This window comes from Vitis vinifera, chromosome 19 (assembly GCF_030704535.1).
Source record: "Vitis vinifera cultivar Pinot Noir 40024 chromosome 19, ASM3070453v1".
Classification (NCBI taxonomy): domain Eukaryota; kingdom Viridiplantae; phylum Streptophyta; class Magnoliopsida; order Vitales; family Vitaceae; genus Vitis; species Vitis vinifera.
This window is the reverse complement of record NC_081823.1, coordinates 23,286,095-23,309,461: the sequence shown is the minus strand read 5'-3', so window position 1 is coordinate 23,309,461 and position 23,367 is coordinate 23,286,095. Positions and strand designations below refer to the sequence as shown.

The 23,367-nt window shown below is 36.9% G+C and overlaps 1 protein-coding gene across 7 annotated transcripts in view; it reads right to left on the bottom strand.

Annotated features, from left to right (window-relative positions):
• The window catches only part of LOC100254368 (uncharacterized), a 40,912-nt gene that overhangs the window by 1,085 nt on the left and 16,460 nt on the right, over nucleotides 1–23,367 (bottom strand). For all 7 annotated transcript variants that reach the window (XM_010646675.3, XM_002266077.5, XM_059735677.1 and 4 more), the window contains 2 exons: nucleotides 10,274–10,443; nucleotides 5,838–5,891 (listed from right to left, as the gene is read on the bottom strand). In XM_010646675.3, the coding sequence (XP_010644977.1) occupies nucleotides 5,838–5,891; nucleotides 10,274–10,443 (224 nt within the window). The remainder of the gene's footprint in view (nucleotides 1–5,837; nucleotides 5,892–10,273; nucleotides 10,444–23,367) is intronic.

Sequence of the window (23,367 nt, the reverse complement as noted above, 5' to 3'; positions counted from 1 at the left end):
CTTCCTCACCCCAGAAAAAGTCAAATCTAAAGGTAAAAGGCCGAGGCTTAGGCCTTGATGCTTATCAGTGCATAAAGGAACAACCTTGATGTTTACCAGTGCATTAAGGAACAAACTTGATGCTTATGTAACCTGGCTCCCACCCCAAGGTGTGATATGAATACAATTATATAGGTTATACAAGTATGGACTAGTGTACCATATGTAAACAAGTATATATGTACAGGGCTGTGTGTATAATACATGTCTATGCGTTTATGTTATCATATATGATAAACATTAATAAAATTGCATTGGAAATTCTAGTTTATTCCCCATCCAAAAATTTCTTCTGCTGACATTTTGAATAGAAAGAAATATTAATCTCAAGAAGTACCAATACAACTGGAAGAACCCATGATTTTAATTCACTTCCAGTTCAATGATACCTTTGACTAAAGTTTCCATAAAAGGTTGTCCAATATGTTGCCATATCCACCCCATGTTGGCTCTATGTTGTTCCAATTCTATAGTCAGAATGATGTTATAAACTCTGAAATGCTATACTAAATCGTGTCATTGTTGGAAAGTGTCTCAAATTGTATTTTGAGTCAATTTGGAAAGTTATTGATAGTTTCTTAATAGAAGATATTATTGAAAGTGGGTTTCCTATTATTATAGGAAATATCCTATTATAAGATATTCTATTTAGGAAAAGGTATCTTTGACAATTATGCACTTTGTTTCTTATATAGAAACTTCCTTTGTAATTAGGAAAAAATATAGGAAGAGATTTTTTACCAAACTAGTAAGTCTCTTTTTGGGTATAAATTAGGGCTTTGGGATTTGAGAGCTTAAAGAGTTGTAATCTCTTTAAAAATAGTGAAAGTTCTTCTTTGTCTTCGCCCGTGGATGTAGGCTTAAGGCCGAAACACGTAAATCCTTGATGAGTTTTTTGTTTTCGTTTTTTTCTTATTATTCCCTCCCTATTATTATTCTTTGTCATGATTTGCATAACAAATTGGTATCAGAGCTAAAGTTATTAGACCTGGAATGGCAACAAAGTTTGAGGTTGAGAAATTTGATAGAAGAAACAATTTCAGTTTGTGGTGTGTTAAGATGCATGCCTAATTGGTTCAACAAGGGTTGTCCAAAGCACTAAAGGGTAGAAAGGCTCACAACGATGTCTGATGAAGAAAATGATGAACTTATGGAGAAAGCGCATAGTGCTATTCTATTGTGCTTGGGTAATGAGGTGCTTCATGAGGTTGTAGAAGAAGATATGGCCGCCAAGTTATGGTTAAGGTTGGAAAGTCTGTACATGACAAAGTCTCTTACAAATCGCTTGTATTTAAAGAAGCGATTGTATACTCTCTAGATGAAAGAAGGTACGTCCATTAAAGACAACCTTGATGAGTTTATTAAAACTATCATTGATTTGAGGAATATTGATGTTAGAATTGATGATGAAGACCAAGCCATAATTTTGATGTGTTCCCTACCAAATTCTTATGAGCACTCCGTAGATACGATGATGTATGGTAGAGATACTCTCTCCATAAAGGATGTTAAAGCAGCCTTGAACTCAAGGGAGTTGGAGAAGTGGGTGTCCAAAAGTAGAGAAGATGACTCAAGTGAAGGTTTAGTGGCTAGAGGGAGAACAAGAAAGAAAAATAATGGCAGAAAAGGTCGATCTAGATCAAAGTCCAGGGGAAACAACAAATGTTTCAAGTGTAAGAAAGAAGGGCACTATGTGAAAAATTGTCCAAATTGTAAAGGAAAAGAAAATGAGAGAACTTTTAATTTGGTGATGCAACAATTGCAGAAGAAAATTCAAATACTGTAGATGTTCTTTGAGTTACTGTTACAAACTCAGGTGATGAGTGGATTTTTTATTCAGGGTGCTCCTATCATATGTCTCCCAATAGGGACTGGTTCAATACCTACCAACTCATAGATGGTGGGAAAGTTCTCATGGGAAACGATGTAGCCTGTAAGGTTGTTGGGATAAGCACAATTTGAATTAAGATGCATGATGGCATTATAAGGACATTAATTGATGTAAGACATGTTCCAGAATTGAAGAAAATTTTGATTTCTTTAAGGACACTTGACTCCAATGGATGCACATATAAAGCTAGAGGTGGAGTTTTGAGGATTTCAAAGGGTGCTCTTGTTGTGATGAAAGAAAAGAAAATTAATGGTCTTTATACATTGCAGGATAGCACAGTTACAAGTGCAACTACAGTTTCAACTTCAAAATCAATTATAGAGACTACTAGATCGTGGCATATGCGGCTTGGGCATATGAGTGAGAGAAGGTTGACAATTCTAAGTACACGAGGTTTGCTTGATGGACAGAAAATGAGAGAACTGGATTTTTGTGAGCATTGTGTGTTCGGGAAACAATGCAAGGTAAAATTCAATACAGGTGTTCATAGAACTAAAGGTATTTTGGATTATATCCATTCAGATCTTTGGGGCCCTTCTCAGGTTGTATCATTGGTGGTGGAAGATATATGTTGAACTTTATTGATGATTACTCTAGAAAGGTCTAGGTATATATATCTTGAAACATAAGAATGATGTCTTTGGGAAGTTCAAGCAATTGAAAGCCATGATCAAGAAACGGACTAGAAAACAAATCAAGCGCTTGAGAATTGAAAATGACATGGAATTTCGTGGGAAAGAGTTCAATGAGTTTTACAAGAATGAAGGTATTGTGAGATACCGCATAGTTAGGCATACTCCACAACAAAATGGGGTTGCAGAACGGATGAATAGAACTATTTTAGAGAAAGCTTGATGCATGCTTTCGAATGTAGGGTTGTCAAAGGAATTTTGGGCTGAAACGGTAAATTCAACTTATTATCTTGTGAATAGATCTCCTTCAATTCCTATTAATTGTAGGACTCTTGAAGAGGTATAGTCTGGTTCCCCTTCTAATTATGCTAATTTAATAATTTTTTGTTGTCCTACTTATGCTCATGTGAATGAAGGTAAGTTGGAACAAAGGGCAAGGAAGTGCATATTCTTAAGATATGCTGATGGAGTGAAAGGATACAGGTTATGGTGCCCAGATTCAAAGTTCTCCAAATTTCTTATTAGTAGGGATGTGACTTTTAATGAGTTTGCAATGTTGAGTCCTAGGAAGGAGCAACTTCATACAAAACACGGCCCCGGTGTGAGAAAAAAAGTGGAGTTTCTAACTAAAGCTCCGGAAACCATAGAAAAAGCGATTTCAATAAAGCCAAAGGAGGAAGAAGTGAAATATCTTGATGATAAAGAAATTGCATCACAAGAGCAACAATATTGTTTGGCTAGGGATAGAACGAGGAGGCAGATTAAACAACCACAAAGGAATGCTTATGTAGATTTGGTTGCTTATGCACTTAATGTCGCAGAGAGCATTGAAAGGGAGGAACCTCAAACTTATCATGAAGTCATCACTAGTAGAGAGTCTACATAGTAGATTGTTGCTATGAATAAGGAGATAGAATCTCTTCAAAATAAAACCATACTTGACAACTAGTTGAGAAACCTAAAAATCAAATGATTGTTGGTTGCAAATGGATCTTTAAAAGAAAGAAAGGAATTCCAGAATTGGAGGATGCTAGGTTCAAAGCACGCTTGGTGGCAAAGGGCTACACACAAAAGGAGGGTGTGGACTTCAATGAAGTGTTTTCTCCAATTGTGAAGCATGGCTTAATCAGAGTGTTACTTGCTACGGTTTCTTTATTTGATTTAGCGTTAGAATAACTTGATGTCAAGACTGCTTTTCTACATGGTGAGTTGGAAGAACATATTTAGATGCATCAATGCGAGGGATCCATTATTTCAAGAAAGGAAGACCATGTTTGTTTATTGAAGAAATCTCTTTGTGGTTTGAAGCAATCTCCTAGGCAATGGTATAAAAGGTTTGATGCTTTTATAATTGGTAATGGCTACTATACGAGTGAGTATGATAATTGTGTTTATCACAAGGAATTGGTTGATGGTTCTTTCATTTATTTATTGTTATATGTTGATGACATGTTAATTACGTGCAAAAATATGTCTGAGATCAACAGTTTGAAAACTCAACTTCAAGGAGAGTTTGAAATGAAAGACCTTGGAGTTGCAAAAAAAAAAAATTAGGCATGGAGATTCATAGAGACCAAAAAGTAGGGAAATTGTACTTATCACAGAAAAAGTACATTGAGAAAGTGTTAGAACGCTTTCGAATGCAAGGGTCAAAACTAGTGAGTACTCTATTAGCAACTCACTTCAAAACTTTCTAGTGTTTTATCACCACATACCGAAGAATAAAGGGAGTACATGTCACATGTTTCTTATGCTAGTGCAGTTGAGAGCATTATGTATGTCATGGTTTACACTAGGCTAGACATTTCACATGCAGTTAGTGTGGTGGGTAGATGTATGGATCGCCTTGGAAAATCTATTGGCAAGCAGTGAAATGGATACTTCAATACTTGAGAGGAACATCACATGTTGACTTACTATATGATAAAATTATTGACATCTATGGGGAAATTGTTGGTTATGTTGATTCTGATTATGCTGGAGATTTGGACAAAAGAAGATCTCTAACAGGGTATGTATTTACTTTATGTGGTAGTGTTATTAGTTGGAAAGCAACTTTGCAATCTACAGTTGCTTTGTCAACCACTGAAATAGAATACATGACAGCCACAGAAGCAATGAAAGAAGCTATTTGGTTTAAGAGTTTGGTTGGCGATTTAGACTTACAACAAGAGTTGATTGTTGTGTATTGTGATAGCCAAAGTGTCATACATTTGACTAAAAATCAGATGTTCCATTAGAGGACCAAACATATTGATGTCAGAATGCATTTTATTAGGGATGTGATTGCACAAGGTGCTATTGTAGTGAAAAAAACCACTAGGTGCACAATCCCGCATATATGATGACTAAGTTCGTTCCTATGATTAAGTTCAAGCATTGCTTGGACTTAATTGGTGTTAGTGGTATTTGAAGGCCCCTATAAGGTGTAGGAGCAAAGTAACTCGAAGACTTTCGAGTTTGTTTGAATCTTGGGAATTTGAGCTAAGGTGGAGATTGTTGGAAAGTGTGTCAAATTGTTTTTTGAGTCAATTTGAAAAGTTATTGATAGTTTCCTAATAAAAGATATTATTGAAAGTGGGTTTCCTATTATTATAGGAAATATCCTATTATGAGATCTTCTATTTAGGAAAAGGTATCTTTGACAATTATACACTTTGTTTCCTATATAGAAACTTCCTTTGTAATTAGGAAAAATATAGGAAGAGATTTTTGACCAAAATAGTAAGTCTTTTTTTGGGTATAAATTGGGGCTTTGGGATTTGAGAGTTTAAAGAGTTGTAATCTCTTTTAAAATAGTGAAAGTTCTTCTTCATCTTCACCCGTGGATGTAGGCTTGAGGCCAAACCACGTAAATCCTGGATGAGTTTTTGTTTTTGTTTTTGTTTTTGTTTTTTTTCTTATTATTTTCTCCCTATTATTATTCTTTGTCGTGATTTGCACAACAAATCGCTTCTCCCACACTTGGCTGAGAACCAACCTTCATTTACACAAGATTACATGGTATGTCACTAAGTGTGCATGACAAGCAATTTGGTAGAGCATATCAGAAAACTAATCATTTTCAGTGTAGCTATAATTACATTTCAGAAATGTTCAGTTTAACACATCTGTCGGTCATGTGTCTGACACAATCACTCTCCCTCTTAAATGTTTCACAACTTAGGGTGTAAAAAATTTTTGAACTAAAAGGAAAAAGGTGAAAAGATGACCATAAAGCAAGATCTGAGATATGACGTGTATGATTCTTAATTAGTAAAACTGTGTGCACTTACAGATTTAACTTGTCTTGTGCTGAAGTGTTTTGAAAGAATGATTTCTGCAACTGCCTGCAAGAAGATTTAAATACTATAGCTCAAAGGCAGTTAAGCTTAATATTAGCAAAAGAGGTGTATTAATGTTACTTAATGACACCCCTATAATTATGACAGTGAACATGAAATACACACATTAATGGTTATTTAAAGGAAAGCAAGTCCTAACAAATAAGGGAAATTAGTTTCATCCATTCTAGAGAACTACAGAATGCCTCCCAATAAAATGCTAGCACTTTCTTATTCACCAACCTAAATGGAGTGGGAGTATTTTGAACCATTTCCAGATTTGCTTTTCTTCCAAGACAGTTATAAGAGCTAAGGGTTTCTTGGAATCCAATAAAATGATTCCATCTTTGTGAAAAGTTTGTTCAGATTTCTGAAGAGTTGTTTTCTAGTTGCAAGATCATGGTTTTTGCATAATACCATGTGGAAAAAAATTATTTTTATTCATTGCATTTTTCTGACAAAATAATACAGTATTCGTAGTATACCATCCTAAAAAAAATTAGGAAACCAAATTACACAAAATCATAAAGTTGACTAATTCCTATAAATCCTCTACTCTACAAATAAAACTAGAAAAATACAGCTATGCAATCTCAGAAATTAGAAATTAGAGAGTTAATTCCCTAATATCTTCAATCAGATTTGTCAATACTCCTCCTTAAGCTGGTGAATAGATATTTATCCATTTCCACCTTGCTAGTTATCTTTTAAAATGGGTAACTTAGTAGACCTTTCTTCTAGGATATCAGCAAATTGCCCATTTATTGAAACATCAGTACAAATCAGTCTACCGTCAAGCTTCACTTTGATAAAGTGTCGATTCACTTCAACATGTTTTATATAATCATGTTAAACTAGGTTGTGAGCAATAATAAATCAATAGTTATGAGCAATACTAATTATTGATTTATTATCGTAGTATAACTTCATAGCCCCCTTCCTCTTAACTCCTAGATCATCAAGAATTGCTTAACTAAAGTAGCTTACAAATTCCTTACACCATGGCTCTGCCTCTACACTGAACCTAGCAACTATAGCTTATTTCTTATTTCTCCATGTCACCAAATTTCCTCTAAGAATAGTACAATACCCAAAGGTTGATATGAGATCTACTACTGATTAAGCCCAGCCTACGTCAATGTAAACTTCCCAACTCAACTCTTTATTTTTCTTAAAGAGTATTCTCTTACCTAAAGAAGATTTTGAGTATAACAAAATTCTGTGTGTAGCTTGTAAGAGAGGCTCTTTAGGAGAGTGCATGAACCAGCATACTACACTCATTGCATAAGCTATATCATGTTCTGTTTGAGATAAGTAAATGAGCCCTCTAACTAGCTTCTAGTTACTTCCCCCATCTACGGTTGCATCTTCTGATGCTTCTCCAAGCTTATTATTTTGTTCAATATGGGTGTTAACAGGCTTATGTCCAACCATCTCAGTTACTTTGAGAAGATCAAGAATAAAATTTTGTAAGGAAATAAAATATTGTTTCTTGAATGAGGCACTTCAATTCCTAAGAAATATTGTTGTATGTCCAAGTCTTTATACCCAATTCTCAAACAAACCATTTCTTAAGTTTGTCCATTTCTTCAATATTACCCCATGTCATGATTATATCATCCACATAAACAATTAAGGGTGTGATTTTACCAATTATTCACCATTTGATAAAGAGAGTATGATCCCCTTGGCCCTATCAAAATTTCTAATTTCTCATAACTTTAGCAAATCTCCAAACCATGCTCTAAGAGATTGTTTTAGGACATATAATTTTTTTTGTAGTTTGCATACTTTATTAGTCTTAAATTCATCATTGAACCCTGGTGGTGCTTCCATGTAGATCTTTTCTTCGAGATCACTATGAAAGAAGGCATTCTTAATGTCAAAGTGCTACAAAGACTAACTAAGATTACTTGCTAAGGATAATAATAACAATATAATATTCATCACTGCCCTCGGATCAATGGTTTCTTGATAATCCACTCTATATCAGAGGATAGCCTTTAGCTACAAGTCTAGCTTTGTATCTCCACAAAGTTCCATCGGCCTTTTATTTTATAGTAAACACCTATTTACACCCCACTAGTGTCTTCCCTTTAGATGATTCAACAATTTCTCACGTCTTTTTTCTTTTTTTTCAACAACACCCACCTCTTCACTCGTAGCTTTTCTCCAATTCTCATTCCTAAGTACCTATCGGATAGTTGGTGGAATTTCAATAAGATTTAATTAGGTAATGAAGATTTGTTGTTGTGAGGATAGTCTATCAAAAGATATAAAGTTAGACATAGGGTGTTGGGTATTTCTAACTCCTTTTCTAAGTACCTATTTCCTAAGTACCTATTGGATAGTTGGTGGTTCAATAAGATTTAATTAGGCAATGAAGATTTGTTGTTGCGAGGATAGTCTATCAAAAGATATAAAGTTAGACATAGGGTGTTGGGTATTTCTAACTTCTTTTCAACAACACCCACCTCTTCACTCGTAGCTTTTCTCCAATTCTCATTCCTAAGTACCTATTGGATAGTTGGTGGAATTTCAATAAGATTTAATTAGGCAATGAAGATTTTTTGTTGTGAGGATAGTCTATCAAAAGATATAAAGTTAGACATAGGGTGTTGGGTATTTCTAACTCCTTTTCAACAACACCCACCTCTTCACTCGTAGCTTTTCTCCAATTCTCATTCCTAAGTACCTATTGGATAGTTGGTGGAATTTCAATAAGATTTAATTAGGTAATGAAGATTTTTTGTTGTGAGGATAGTCTATCAAAAGATATAAAGTTAGACATAGGGTGTTGGGTATTTCTAACTCCTTTTCTAAGAGCTATTAGAAAATTTAGGTCTCCAAGAACTAGCCACAAAGAAGAATGACTAGGGTTAGATTTCGTATATGTCATGGATTCAGATTCTTGGGTTAGCATTTGGAACAGGTTTGGCAATCTTCTTCTTAAGAAGATGTATAGTGGCACGACAATAATGCTACCATTTTTCTCACCCTCATCCTCAAGTTCAAGAGTGTTAGCCCCTGTAGGAATAGATTTGAGGATTATTGAAGGAGTGGTATCTAGAATAGGGGTTGTAAGAGATGAATATGGAAAATCGGGTAAGCTCAAGTTAGCCTCAGGTTTAGCATGAGGAAATAACACTAGGACTTTGCTTCCCAACACTTTATAAGGTAACTGACTAATTAAGTAAGCAATGGTTAATATTACTTCCCCCTAATATGATTTAGGCATATTTTTTTTCAAATAACAAGGCATAGGATGAAGTGTGATTTGAGAGGTTCTTATAGTTTCATATTAGCATCCAAATTGAAAGAGCGAAAAGCAAATTTGAAGGTGTGAAACAAAGAAGTCTTTGGCAATGTTGCACTTTAGAAGAAGTTAGCATTAAATCAAGTGGGATTCCAAGATTCCAAAGAGAGGGAATCAAGCCTTTCTTTGGAGGAGGTCAAAGCTAGAAGAGAAACAGAGGAATATTTTGCTAGTAGGCTTTGCTAATGGAAGTCTCTTAGAGGTAAAAATCCAAAGAACTTTAGTTTAAGGAGGATGACAGGAACACTATGATTTCTCATAAAATGGCTAATGTGCAAAGTAGAAGGAATTTCTTAGCCAAGAGTAAAAAGTGAATGAGGATTGGCTCTTTGAGGAAAACAAGATCAAGGAAGGTGTGGCATAGGCTTTGCACAATTTATTGTTTGATACAAGGGATTAGAAACCTAACATCAATGGCATATCTTTCAATGGTTTGGAAAGGAAAAGGACAAATGGTTTAGAGGTCATTCACAAAGGAGGAAGTGTTTATTGCTTTGTCAGATTTGAATGAAGACAGCTTCAAGCCCTGATAGGTTCTCTATGATGTTTTAGGTTTTAGTTCGGATTTTGTCAAAGATGAGGTAATAGGTTTCTTTAAGGATTGATCAAGCAAGTGTATATATATCTTTGGCCTAAAAAAAGTTGTGATAGGAAAACATCAAATGATTATATTCTAGCAAACAAGACATATTAGCATATATTAATCAATTGTGTCCCCATTACATGGAAATTTAGCTTATCTATCACTACTTTCTTATTTTATTTGGGCTTTAAAAATGTATATCTAGACCTGAAAATAGATTAGCAATACTTGTGGTAAACATCTCAAGAATGAATGAAGTTTATTATTATTAATAGGTAATGAAAATTTATCCATCCTAAAGTAGCCTAAAGAAGGACAGCTTTTAGAAAATCTTCCAAAGGGTGGATATGGTGATCAATGATTAAAATTCATTCTCCAATAGCAAAATTTGGTAGTGGTGTAAAAAGATGAAGGAAACTTCAACATGTGAATCATAAATTAAATACACAACTAGCAAAATTTTAGGCAGGATAATTTTATTTAGTCTACCTTCACTTCCACACGAGAAAGATAAGGTCTCTTCTCTTTATCATGTGAAAATAGCACCTTTCCCCGTATCTCTCCGCACTTGCTCCACTCTTTCAGGACATCAGGGTGATTCCACATCTCGTCCATGTCTTCAGGAGAAGCTCTAGAGTCCCAAAATGTATGATTAACACCTGCTATCTCAAGTACAGAAAGTAAGGCAAGTCATCCTAGCCTATGTTGTAATGTAAGAAAAAGAAATTATTTTAGAAAATAAGGTAGAAGGAATTCATGGTAATACTTGTGGCAATATCCATATGATCTGGAATTGAGAACAAGAGAAGTGCAGTTGAACAAGCATCAAATACTGGATTGTAAACCTAGCTTAAAAAGGGAAGTGGACAAGTCTCATAAGGTCAACTGCATTTACTTGATCACTTCATGAAATTTTCTTGAATATAACACAAGTAAGATCAAAGAAAATTAAATTTGTAAAAAATAAATTGTAAGCATCTCCAGCAGTAGAGAACACCTTTAAAATTTATTTGCACCACAGTTATAAAAATTATTTTTTTTTAAAAAAAGGAGAAAACAGTATCATATAGCCACTAAATTAAATCCACTAGAACAATATTTTATGTTAGGCCTTCATCTTAATTGTGTCCTAGTAGGTTACCATCTGTTCAAATTTAATAATAGCAAGCTTTCAGAAAATGAAGCAACAATGCTATTGACCAGCTTATCGTGGCAAAAAATAAAAGATAAAATGTTATACTAATTAAAAAATCAATGTAAAGCAAGGAAACAAAGTGCAAACAAGCATAATATGTCGAAAAGCTAGCCAAAAAATATCATCCCATAAACACTATGTTCTTTCTCATTAATTTTCATTCTCCTCTTTTAATTAATGCAAAAAATTAATGCAAGAATAAAGTTGCAACCAACTTGTTGCAAATCTTTAGGGATTTTAAATTAGAGACCTAGGGTAAAATCCAGCTTCATCATGGTCCAAGAGTGTATGGTTTTATGGAGGAGGCTGATATCTAGATGTGTTGCTCACTACCACCTAGGGAGTTTAAAATATTAGAGAACTAACATGAGAAACTCGAAAATATAACATCGAATAGATATTGCTAGCAGGAGTATATATTATTCTAATAGTGTGAGTACATGTAGGGCATTTTAGTAATTTGAGTGACTTCTCATTCCAAAAGACACTGTATGACTAGTCATTATAGTAGGGTGAGGACTATAGATCAATGTAATAAACCATCAAACTGGCTTCTACATCATGCTGTAGGATTTATGGCTTATACATCCCTATGATGTACTGAACCATCCTTTCCTATCTCCCCAAAGGTGTTTGGATATTCACCAGCTCTCATTGCAGTTAAATTGAAATCGAAATTTTGAAGATGTGTGTACCTAGGAAGAGAAGTCCTTATTTTTGCCTTTGCTGGTTCCTAACAGTTCATTTTATGGGGACACTTATTACTCTTAGCCTGAAAACTGAATGCCTCCTTAGAGTTTGATACCAAAGAACCAATTAGATTGTAAGTGACAACATGGATAATCATTGTAGGTCACTGTCTAGTTCAACACTATAGAAAGAGCACATCAAAGTTTACAAACATGTTAAATTTTTGTGTATCAGTAATGTAAAATAGAACTTTTGGAAAAGGGATTTGATTAAATCACCTTGTAGAAGGAAATTTGACTAAAATCTCTGAAGTAGTAAGAGATTCCTTGTACATTATCCCCAAACTCTAGATCAATTTGTTATTAATTCATCAAATTACAAAACACTTTTGAGTCATTCTATTACATTTACTCCATCTCACTATGTTTTCAGGACACTGCTACAAGGAAGATGAATGAGCATGCCAGGGAGAAAGAAAGGGTGTACTACCTTAAAGCTAAGAATGGTGTTGGTGATCATTGAACTCTTTCACAACTTCTAGAAAAACTTCCATCCAATAAAAACCAAACTGGTTTTGTCATTTTTGGCTAGAACATCCACCATTTTCCTTGTTGAAAAAGATGTTTCCTTTGTTTATCATGTATCTTTTCCTCCTGCGTGATGGAAAAACTTTAAGACCATTCAATTTAATTCATAGTAATGTCTAGGATCCATCTCAAACCCAAAATAATTTTTTATGCAAAGTAGTTTGTTATTTTTATTGACTATACTATAGTCACTTGGGTTTATCTTTTGAAACAAAAATCAGATGGTAGCACAATTTTTACTATATTTCACAAAATGCTTTTGTACCCAATTTAATGCCAAAATTCAAACAATAAGGTACAAGTATTACTATATCTACCCTCTCAAAATAACTTTGTCTCTATGGATATACTTTGATTGAAAGTCAATCCTATTTTACCCAATCTTATCTTCAAGGGGAGCCTTTGGCAGAAGAAAAGGAAGTCTTTCTTGACCTTACCTTGCCATTTGCACCAGAAATTTCTGCCATCAAACCAATATCTGTAACCAAACTTAAAACTGAACCTGAAAGTGAGCCATTGCTGATCAACATACAAGAGAAAGAGGGGGAGGGGATCATAATTTGCCACTCAAGGTCTGTATGAGAAAGAAGCAATCAGTCCTAGAAACCCCAAATGATCACGCTGTTGGACCCATGGCAGGTACTGAAGTTTTATCATCAAGTAAGCAAAGCCAAACTTATTTGAGTCCTAACATTCTTTATGATCTTCATTTGCCCACAACTTGTAGAAAAGGTACTACAAAATGCACTCAGTATCCCATTTCCTACTTTGTCTCCTTTGATAAGCTATCACCCTAGTATCGAGCCTTTGTTACTCAAACCCCATCGAAATACCAAAAACTATTAAAAGAGGCACCTGGGGATAAGAACTAACAGAAGGCTATGAGTGAGGGTATGAGAGCACTAGAAAGAAACAAAACATGTTAGACAGTTGATTTTCATAAAGAAAAGAAACCACTTGGGTGCCAGTGGGTATCTACCATGACGTATAGAATTGGTAGGACTCTTGAAAGATATAAGGCTAGGCTAGTAGCCAAGGCTACAAGGAGACTTTTATACTTAGCTAATAAAGAATGATTTCTTACATGGAGATTCAGAGAAGGAAGTGTACATGGAGATACCACCTTACTTAGATCAAAGTGTTGATACAATCAAGGTCTGTAAACTTAAGAAGGCATTATATAGCCTTAAACAATATATTACAAAATGGTTTGGAAGACTAAAGCTAAGGTAAATATGAGATATCATCAAAGTTAAGGAGATCACATAGCATTCGCAAAACACTCAATTTGGAAAGGTGACAGCTCTAGTTGTTTATGTTGATGATATCATCACGAGTGGAAACAATTTGGACAAAATAGAGGCGTTAAAGAAGCATCTCATGAAAGAGTTTGAAAATAAAGATCTCAAAGGCTTAAATATTTATTGGGAATCAAAGTTGCACATTTGAAAGAAGGAATTTTAATCTCATGGTAAAATATAACTATATCTTCTCAAGAAACTAGAACAATAGGTTGCAATAGAAATTCCAATGGAACTGAATCATAGACTTGATGAAGGAAATGAGGGTTTAGTACTAGACCGATGAAAATACTAGCCTTTAGTGGAGAAGTCGATTTACTTGTCACATACTACACCAGATATAGCCTATGTTGTGAGTGTTGTGAGCCAATTTATGCACTTACACAAGGAAAAACACATGGAGATAGTCTATAAAAATACTAATAAGGGTATTTTTTACAAAAGGAGGACAAGAAAGGATTTAGAACCTCATAAAGATACTATTGGGTAGGATCGGTTGTGTATCATAAGTCAACATCAGGATATTGTACCCTTTTGGAGGAAACCTTGTTGCTACTCAAAGGAGTAAGAAGTAATTGTTGGCTACATCAAGCTAATCTTGAAATGGGAAGGACCAATGAGACTTTATGATGATAAGAAACCTCCTATTAATATAGCTCACAATCTAATATAGCATGATGGGACTACACATGAAATGCATCGACATTACATGAAAAAATTGGATAGTGAACTTATTTTTACTCCCTACATTTTTACAAGAGGTTATCTAGTAGATATATTGACTTAAGGGCTTACTAGTCACTCATTTTAAACAATTACAAGCACATGGGGATGATGAATATCTACTCATTAGCTTAAGGGGGGGGGGGGCTTGAAAAAGGGATTTGACTTAATCCCTTCATTGAAGGAAAGACGATTAAATTCTCTCAATTAATGAAAGATTCCCGATAATTATTTCAATTAGAGATTTCTTATACATTAGTTAGTTTCTTAATTTTTTTGTAACCCAGAATTTTCTATGTTTACCCAATTGTATAGGATTTCTATGTCCATTAGTTTCCTCATAAAGTTGTATATTCCTTCACCGATTATCAATGAGAGAGAAATTATTGTTTTTTTTTTAAAATAAAAACATAGTGAAAAGAATGTTAAAATCTCTTACTATTCTTCCTTATTCTCTCTCTATCCCTTTCTTTTTTTTTTTTCGTTTTTCTTTTTTCACTTTATTGAAAATGCTTACAATCTAGGATGCATCTGCCAAACCAACTCATAGTGTCCCAATAAAGGCATTTTGTAGTCCTTCGACTTGGCTCAGGTGGCAAGGACTTGGAGTAAGGATGTCCAAATTCCAGGTTTGTGTCCCAATAAGCGAAAAAAAAAAAAAAAACTATAAAATAAAGACATTCTGTTAGAGTTGGTTCTGATTAGTTGGTTAAATGCTGACATGTCAAGTTAGTTTAAAAGATTTTAGTTGGAGAACAAATCTTGCTCTATCTGTCAATATTCTGTTTTGATAGTTATTTCAGACTAAGGGATAGTCTTTTATGGGAAGCTAGCTGATATAAAAGCCTACAACAATAGTCTCTTCAGATTTTGAGGAGAAGATATACATGAATGTTTTGGGGTTTTTTTTCATTAAGAAAGGTGTTGAGAGAGAGAAAGAAGAAAAACCTTAATTCTCATTCATGTGATCTCAACTTACAATTGAGAGATATATATATACAAGGCTAGGAGTCCTAACTACCATACATGTGACCTATATTAACAAGGAAAGATAATATACTATAAATACATTATATTCAACACTCCCCCTCAAGCTGGAGCATATACGTCATATGCACCAAGCTTGTTACAAATATATTTAATCCTAGGACCTCTATTCTCGTACAATACACCTTGGCCTGGTGTACTTTTGATATATCGAAGAATGCGGATTACGGCATCCCAATGGCTATCACATGGTGACTGTAGGAATTGACTAACAACACTCACAGGAAAAGAAATGTTTGGACGAGTAATGGTGAGATAGTTCAATTTACCTACGAGCCGTCGATATCTCCCGGGGTCTCCTAAAGGCTCCTCCTGTCCTGGTACAAGTTTGACATTCGGATCCATAGGTGTGTCTACCGGTTTACAGTCTAACATACCGGTTTCTTCCAGGATGTCTAAAGCATACTTCCTTTGGGAAAGGACCACACCAGAACTGGATTGAGCTATCTCAATTCCCAATAAATACTTGAGTTTCCCCAAGTCTTTGGTCTGAAAGTGGGTAAAAAGATGTTGCTTTAGTTTCTGAATACCATCCTGATCACTGCCTGTAATGACGATGTCGTCCATATAAACAACCAGATAAATACACTGCCCCAAGGAGTTATGATGATAGAAAACTGAATGGTCTGCTGTACTGCGAAGCATGCCAAACTCTTGAACAACAGAACTAAAACGGCTAAACCATGCTCGAGGAGATTGTTTCAAGCCATATAGAGAACGGCGTAACCTGCACACTAAACCAGACTCCCCCTGAGCAACAAAACCAGGAGGTTGCTCCATATAAACTTCCTCGGCAAGATCACCATGAAGGAAGGCATTTTTAATATCCAACTGATAAAGAGGCCAAGAACACATAGCAGCCATGGAGAGAAGCAAGCGGACAGAAGCAATCTTGGCAACAGGGGAGAATGTGTCACCATAATCAGAACCATAAACCTGAGTATAGCCTTTAGCAACTAAGCGGGCCTTAAGGCGATCAACCTGACCATCAGGACCAACCTTAACTGCATAGACCCAATGACAACCAACTGTAGATTTACCAGAGGGTAAAACAACAAGATCCCAAGTGCCATTAGAGTGCAGAGCAGCCATTTCATCCACCATTGCCTGTCGCCAGCCTGGATGGGAAAGAGCTTCATGGGTGCTCTTTGGAAGAGAAACAGAGGATATAGTAGAAACAAAAGCAGAATAGGGTGAAGATAATCGATGATAACTCAAAAAATTGAAAATAGGATGAGGATTACGAGTAGAGCGAGTACCTTTCCGAACAGCAATGGGTAAGTCATTAGGAGAAGGCAGAGCCGGGGCAGGTGAAGCCGAAGGGATAGGAAGTGAGTCAGCAGGTGCCTCAGCAAAAGGGAGAGGAGCAACGATAGGAGGGCGACGATGATAAACCTGAAGTGGTCGAGGAGGCATAGCATCAGGTGGGGAGACAATGGGAATGGGCAAGACTTCAGAAACAGGAAGAGACTCAGAAGTGGTGGAAAAGAATGGTGAGTCCTCAAAGAAGGTGACATCAGCGGAGATAAAGTATCGATGAGTCTCAAGGGAATAACAACGATAACCCTTCTGAAGTCTGGAATATCCCAAGAAGAGGCACTTCATGGCTTTGGCGGAAAGCTTGTCCTGTCCAGGAGTGAGAATATGAACAAAGCAAGTACAACCAAAGACACGAGGAGGAAGGAAATAAAATGGTTGGTCAGGGAAGAGAAGGGAGTGAGGAATCTGATCGTGTAAGACAGAGGAGGGCATACGATTAATCAAATAACAAGCGGTAAGAACAGCGTCCCCCCAAAAACGAAAAGGAACATTACTATGGAGGAGGATAGTACGAGCTGTCTCAACAAGATGTCGATTCTTGCGTTCAGCTACCCCATTTTGTTGAGGAGTATGAGCACAAGAAGACTGATGAAGAATCCCATGATGAGACATAAACGAAGTAAATGGGGCTGAAAAATATTCCCTGGCATTGTCACTGCGTAACACACGAATAGAAATATTGAACTGGGTTTGGATTTCAGCATAAAATTTCTGGAAAATAGAGAATAACTCAGCTCGATTTTTCATTAAAAATAACCAAGTAAATCAAGAATAGTCATCAATGAAAGTGACAAAATACTGAAATCCTAAAGTAGACGCAGTCCGACAAGGACCCCAAATATCAGTGTGGACAAGCTCAAAAGGAGACTTTGCCCGATTATTCAAACGCTTTAGGAACGAGACACGAGTATGTTTCCCAAGCTGACATGACTCACACGGAAGCGACGACAAAGTGGAAAAACGAGGGACCATCTTTTGGAACTTGGAGAGACTAGGATGACCCAGACGATTGTGAATGAGGAGAGGGGCATCAGTGGAAATGCAAACTGCAGCAGATGAATCCGAGGTGAGGTGATAGAGGCCTTGAGACTCACGTCCTATGCCAATCGTCTTCCCCGTACTCCGGTCCTGCAAGGTCACAAATTTATCAGAAAAGGTAATAGAGCAATTAAGAGTACGAGTGAGTTTGCTGATGGTAATAAGATTAAAAGGACATTCAGGAGTATAAAGGACAAAAGTGAGAGGTAGAGAAGGCAGGGGAAGGGCCAAACCAATACCTTTAGCCACAGTTTGAGAACCATTAGCTAAGGTAACAGTAGGTAAAGCAGAGGTAGTAGTAATAGAGGAGAAAAGATCCTTATTACCAGATAGGTGATCAGAAGCTCCAGAATCTAGAATCCAGGGTCCAAGAGAAGATGTGTGGGTAAGGCAGACAGAGGCATTACCAGGCTGGGCAACAGAGGCAATAGAAGCCTGAGATGCAGAGGAGCTCGGAGGCTGAGGCAGCGGAGAATCAGAGGACTGGGCCATATCCACTTATCTGGAGAATGAAGTATGTTTGGATCGAAGAGAGCCCTAATACGGCTTCAGATTGCGGCGTGGCACCACCGACAAAGGGAGACGGCCTCAGATCGCAGCGTGGTACCACCAGAAAGGTAGAAGAACACTTCCCAAGGCCCGTGCAGGGATTGGGGTGGAGAAAAAATAGTCGGAGCTTCGCCGGAAAGACTGTTTGGAGGGCCGACGGAGACAAAAATCCCCAAAAAAGGTACGTGCAGGGCTCGGATGGGAAAACCAAGGAGGTAGGGAGGCTGGTCGGCGTCAGGCGAAGCTGGAGGAGGAGGCGCGTCGCCGGAAAATGCCTCACGCGCCCTCACGCGCTGGCGCGTGAGATGCAGCCGCCGACCGGAAAATGGCGCGTGGCCGGCGCGTGGATGCTCTTTTGGTGCCGGTGCCTTCACAAAAGTTGGAGATCTCCTCCAGGCGCTCCTTCTGGTATGGTCGGTGTCGGAAAAATAGGTCGCCGGAAAAGTTCGCCGGAAAATTTCGCCTGCAGTGAGTGGTTTCTAACGACGTTCCGACTGACCGGAAAGTATTGGGAGATGGGGAAGGTGACCGGAATGAAACACGGTCACCGGAAGGTTTCCCGGAGTTGATGACACGGGAAACAGGAAAGAATTAGGTTTTCTTCCCTGGCTCTGATACCATGTTGAGAGAGAGAAAGAAGAAAAACCTTAATTCTCATTCATGTGATCTCAACTTACAATTGAGAGATATATATATACAAGGCTAGGAGTCCTAACTACCATACATGTGACCTATATTAACAAGGAAAGATAATATATTATAAATACATTATATTCAACAAAAGACTTTTGTATTCTAGAAAGTCGATGAAAGAAGAAAGAAAACTTATTCAGGTTTCTGGGTTTCCAAAACAGAGTGTTTTTTTTTTTTTTTTTCCCTTGAACTCTATTGTATTTTGTAATCTTGAAAGCATCTAATGAGAATGTCTCAGCTTGAGATGCTGCTCCCATGGATGTAGGTTATAAAACTAAACCATGTAAACTTGTGTGCCATGTTTCTTTTCTATTTTCTGTTCAAGTTACATTTCTGTAGCACTGTTCTTGTTGGTTTTCTGGTGTGTTTTGTTCCTGATCACTACAATTGGTGCGGTGAGCATGGATCAAGTTCTTAGGAACCTTATCAATGGCTAGTACAAAATTTGAAGTTGATAAGATCATGGGAGAGAACAATTTCAGTTTGTGGAGAATTAAGATGAAAGCTCTACTTGTTCATCAAGGTTTGGCAGCGGCAATTTCAAGAGAAGAGTTAGCAGCCATGATCGACACTTCAAAGGCTGCAAGCATTCAAGAAAAGGCACATAGTGCAATTCTCTTGTGCCTCAGTGATGAAGTCTTAAGAGAGGTTTCCGAGTACACTACTGCAGTCAAAGTCTGGTAAAGATTAGAGACCTTGTATTTGAAAAGATCTCCAGCAAACAGGCTATACTTGAAGAAGAGATTATATTCTTTGCACGTGGATGAAACAAAGGAGCTAAGGAAACATATTGATGAATTTAATAAGGTAATTCTTGATCTTAAGAATATAGACGTTAAGATAGAAGAGGAGGATCAAGCTATTCTTCTATTGAGTTCTTTACCTAAAGTGTACGAGCATTTTGTTGACACTCTACTCTATGGAAAACAAACCTTGACAATGTCAGAAGTCAAGGCATCTTTGAATTCAAAAGAACTGTCTATGAGATCAGAAAATAAAGAAGCTGTCAATGGCGACGGTCTGACTGCATGAGGAAGAACAGAGAAAAGGGATTCAAGAAACAACAAAGGAAAGTCTCACTTGAAGTCTAAAGTAGGGCGAAAATGTTTCTATTGTCACAAGGAGGGGCATTACAAGAAAGAGTGTCCTAAAAGGAAAAAGAAGAAGGGTGAAAAGTTAAACCAGAAGGATTTGGGTGTTGCAGCTGTTGCTTCGGACGGCTATGACTTAGCTGACGTTTTGGTGGTTTCAAGCAATGATTCTGGTGGAGAATGGCTCCTAGATTCAGGCTGTTCATTCCATATGACCCTTAACAAAAATTGCTTTCAGGAATTTCAACAAACTGAAGGTGGCATGGTGCTTCTTGGAAATAATAAATCATGCAAGGTGCTAGGGATCAGTTCCATCAGATTTAAAATGTTCGATGGATCAGAAAGATTGTTGAAGGATGTGAGATATGTTCCTGAACTAAAGAGGAATTTATTGTCCATTGGCACGCTGGATAGTATTGGCTGCTCGGTTAAGATTGGTCAAGGTTCTATGAAGATATCTAAGGGGGCTTTAACTCTTATGGAAGGAGAACTAAAAAATGGACTTTACACTTTAGTTGGAACAATAATTCTAATTACTCGTTTGATAGCTACTGCAGTAAATAAAGAGAATGAAAGAGCAAAGTTATGGCACCTAAGGTTAGGACATGTGAGTGAAAGGGGTCTCAATGAGTTAAGCAAGCAAGGCTTACTTGGGAATGACAAGTTAGGGACCTTGGAGTTTTGTGAGAATTGCCTATTTGGTAAAAGTAACAGAGTCAAGTTTGGAAATGCAATTCATAAAACTAAAGGCATTCTAGACTATATTCACTCGGATCTATGGGGTCAATCAAGAATCAAGACTTTAGGTGGAACAAGCTATTTCATCTCGATTATTGATAACTTTTCTTGGAAGGTTTGGGTTTATGTGTTAAAAACAAAGGACCAAGCTCTACAAGCCTTCAAGAATTGGAAGACATTGATTGAAAATCAAACCAACAAAAAAGTAAAGAAGCTACGAACTAATAATGGGTGGGAGTTTTGCTCAGATCAGTTCACTAGATACTGTCAAGAGCATGGTATTGCAAGGCATTTGACAGTTAGAGGCACACCACAATAGAATGGCCTTGCGGAGAAAATGAATAGAACACTGCTGGAACGTGTGAGATGTATGCTTTTCTATGCTGGTTTGGGAAGACAATTCTGGGGAGAAGCTTTGAAAACAGCCTGCTACCTTGTAAACTGATGTCCGTCAGCTGCATTGCAGTTTAAAACCCCACAAGAAGCTTGGTCAAGACACCCTGCTGATTATGGAAACCTGCGGATCTTTGGTTGTTCAGTGTATGCTCATATAAAGCAAGACAAGCTTCAACCTAGAGCATTAAAATGCATTTTTCTAGGGTACCCGGATAGTATTAAAGGGTACAAATTATGGTGTATTGAACCAAGAAACCAAAAATGTGTTATTAGCCGTGATGTGGTGTTTAATGAAGTTAACATGCCACTCTCAAAGGCTCCCAAGACTAATCATACTCAGGTTAATGAGGAAGAACATTCTATTGAGCTTGAGATGGAGCATGGTGTTACCCAAAATCATGCTCAAACACAAGAAGAAATTTTAGAAGCTGATCCAGGTTCGGGAGAAGATCAAACTGATCGAGTAGGAACTCAAGCTAATATAGATGCCTATTTACTTATAAGAGATAGACAAAGAAGGGTTACTAGACCTCCACAAAGGTTCGGGTATGCTGATATAATGGCATACGCTTTGTCTGCTGCAAAAGAAGTAGATGACCAGGAACCTCTTAGTTATAAAGAGGCAATAAAGTCAAGGGACAACAAACATTGGGTCAAGGCAATGCATGAAGAAATGGAGTCTCATGAGAAATATTAGACATGGATTTTGGTAAAGAAACCAGAAAACCAGAAACTTGTTGGCTGCAAATGGATTTTCAAAAGGAATGAAGGAATTCTAAGAAAATAAGCTCCAAGGTATAAGGCAAGGTTGGTAGCTAAGGGGTTTACACAACAATTGAGTGTTTGATTACAATGAGATTTTTTCCCATGTGCTAAAGCACACCTCTATTAGAACTATTTTGTCAATAGTTGCTACGGAAGACCTTGAATTGGAACAAATGGATGTCAAAACCCCCTTTCTACATGGAGATCTAGAAGAGACCATCTACATGAAGCAACCTAAGGGCTTTGTACAAGAAGTGAGAATCAGGTATGCCTCGTAAAGAAATCTCTATATGGTCTAAAACAATCACCTAGACAGTGGTATAGACGATTTGATGAATTCATGTTGAGAATTGGCTTTAAAAGAAGGAGTATGACTCTTGTGTTTACTATTAAAGAGTCAATGATGCTGGTTTTGTTTATCTTTTGCTATATGTTGATGACATGTTGATAGCTAGTAAGGATAAGCAGGAAATTAGCAAGCTCAAAAAGAGTCTTAGAGGTGAATTTGACATGAAGGACATGGGAGTGACCAGAAAAATTTTGGGAATTGAGATAATAAGAGGAAAAAGAAAGTTGTTTCTATCTCAGCAAAACTACCTTGAGAAGGTGTTGGTTAAGTTTGGTATGGGTTGTCAGCTGCACAAGCTCCAAGTGATGAGGAAGCAAAGCTTTATATGGAAGAGATTCCTTACACTAATGTGGTGGGTTGCATTATGTATGCAATGGTTTGCACAAGGCCAGATATAGCCTATGCTGTTAGTGTTGTTAGTCAGTTTATGGCTAACCTAGGGAAGGCACATTGGCATGCTCTTAAGTGGCTCTTGAGGCACTTAAGGGGTTCTCTAAGTATAGGATTCTCCTATCAAGGTGGAGCTGAAATGGGAGATATTATCATAGGATTTGTTGACTAAAATTATGCAGGGAGCATTGACACAAGGAAGTCTTTATCTGGTTATATTTTTACTGTCTTTGGAGGCTCGATCAGCAGGAAAGCAAGTTTGCAAAAGGTAGTTTCTTTGTCTACAACAGAGGCTGAGTTTATAGTAGCCACTGAAGCAGTCAAGGAGGCTTTATGGTTGCAGGGTTTTGTGTCAGAATTGGGATACAAGCAGAAAACTGTGACTGTGTATTGTGACAATCAAAGTGTTATCTACCTTGTGAGGAATCCAATGTTTCACGAGCGTTCGAAGCACGTTGATATTAAACTTCATTTTATAAGGGAAGTGGTCTCAAGTGGAGCTGTCAAGGTTGATAAGATAGATACAAAAGAAAATCCTGTTGATGCATTGACAAAGAGCTTGCCTATTGCCAAATTTGAGCTTTGCTTGAATTTGGTAAACATCTTTAGAAACTGAGTTGCTATGATGGAGTGAATCCCTTGGTGCTTTTGACTAATGCAGAACCAAGGTGGAGAAATGTTAGAGTTGGTTCTAATTAGTTGGTTAGATAC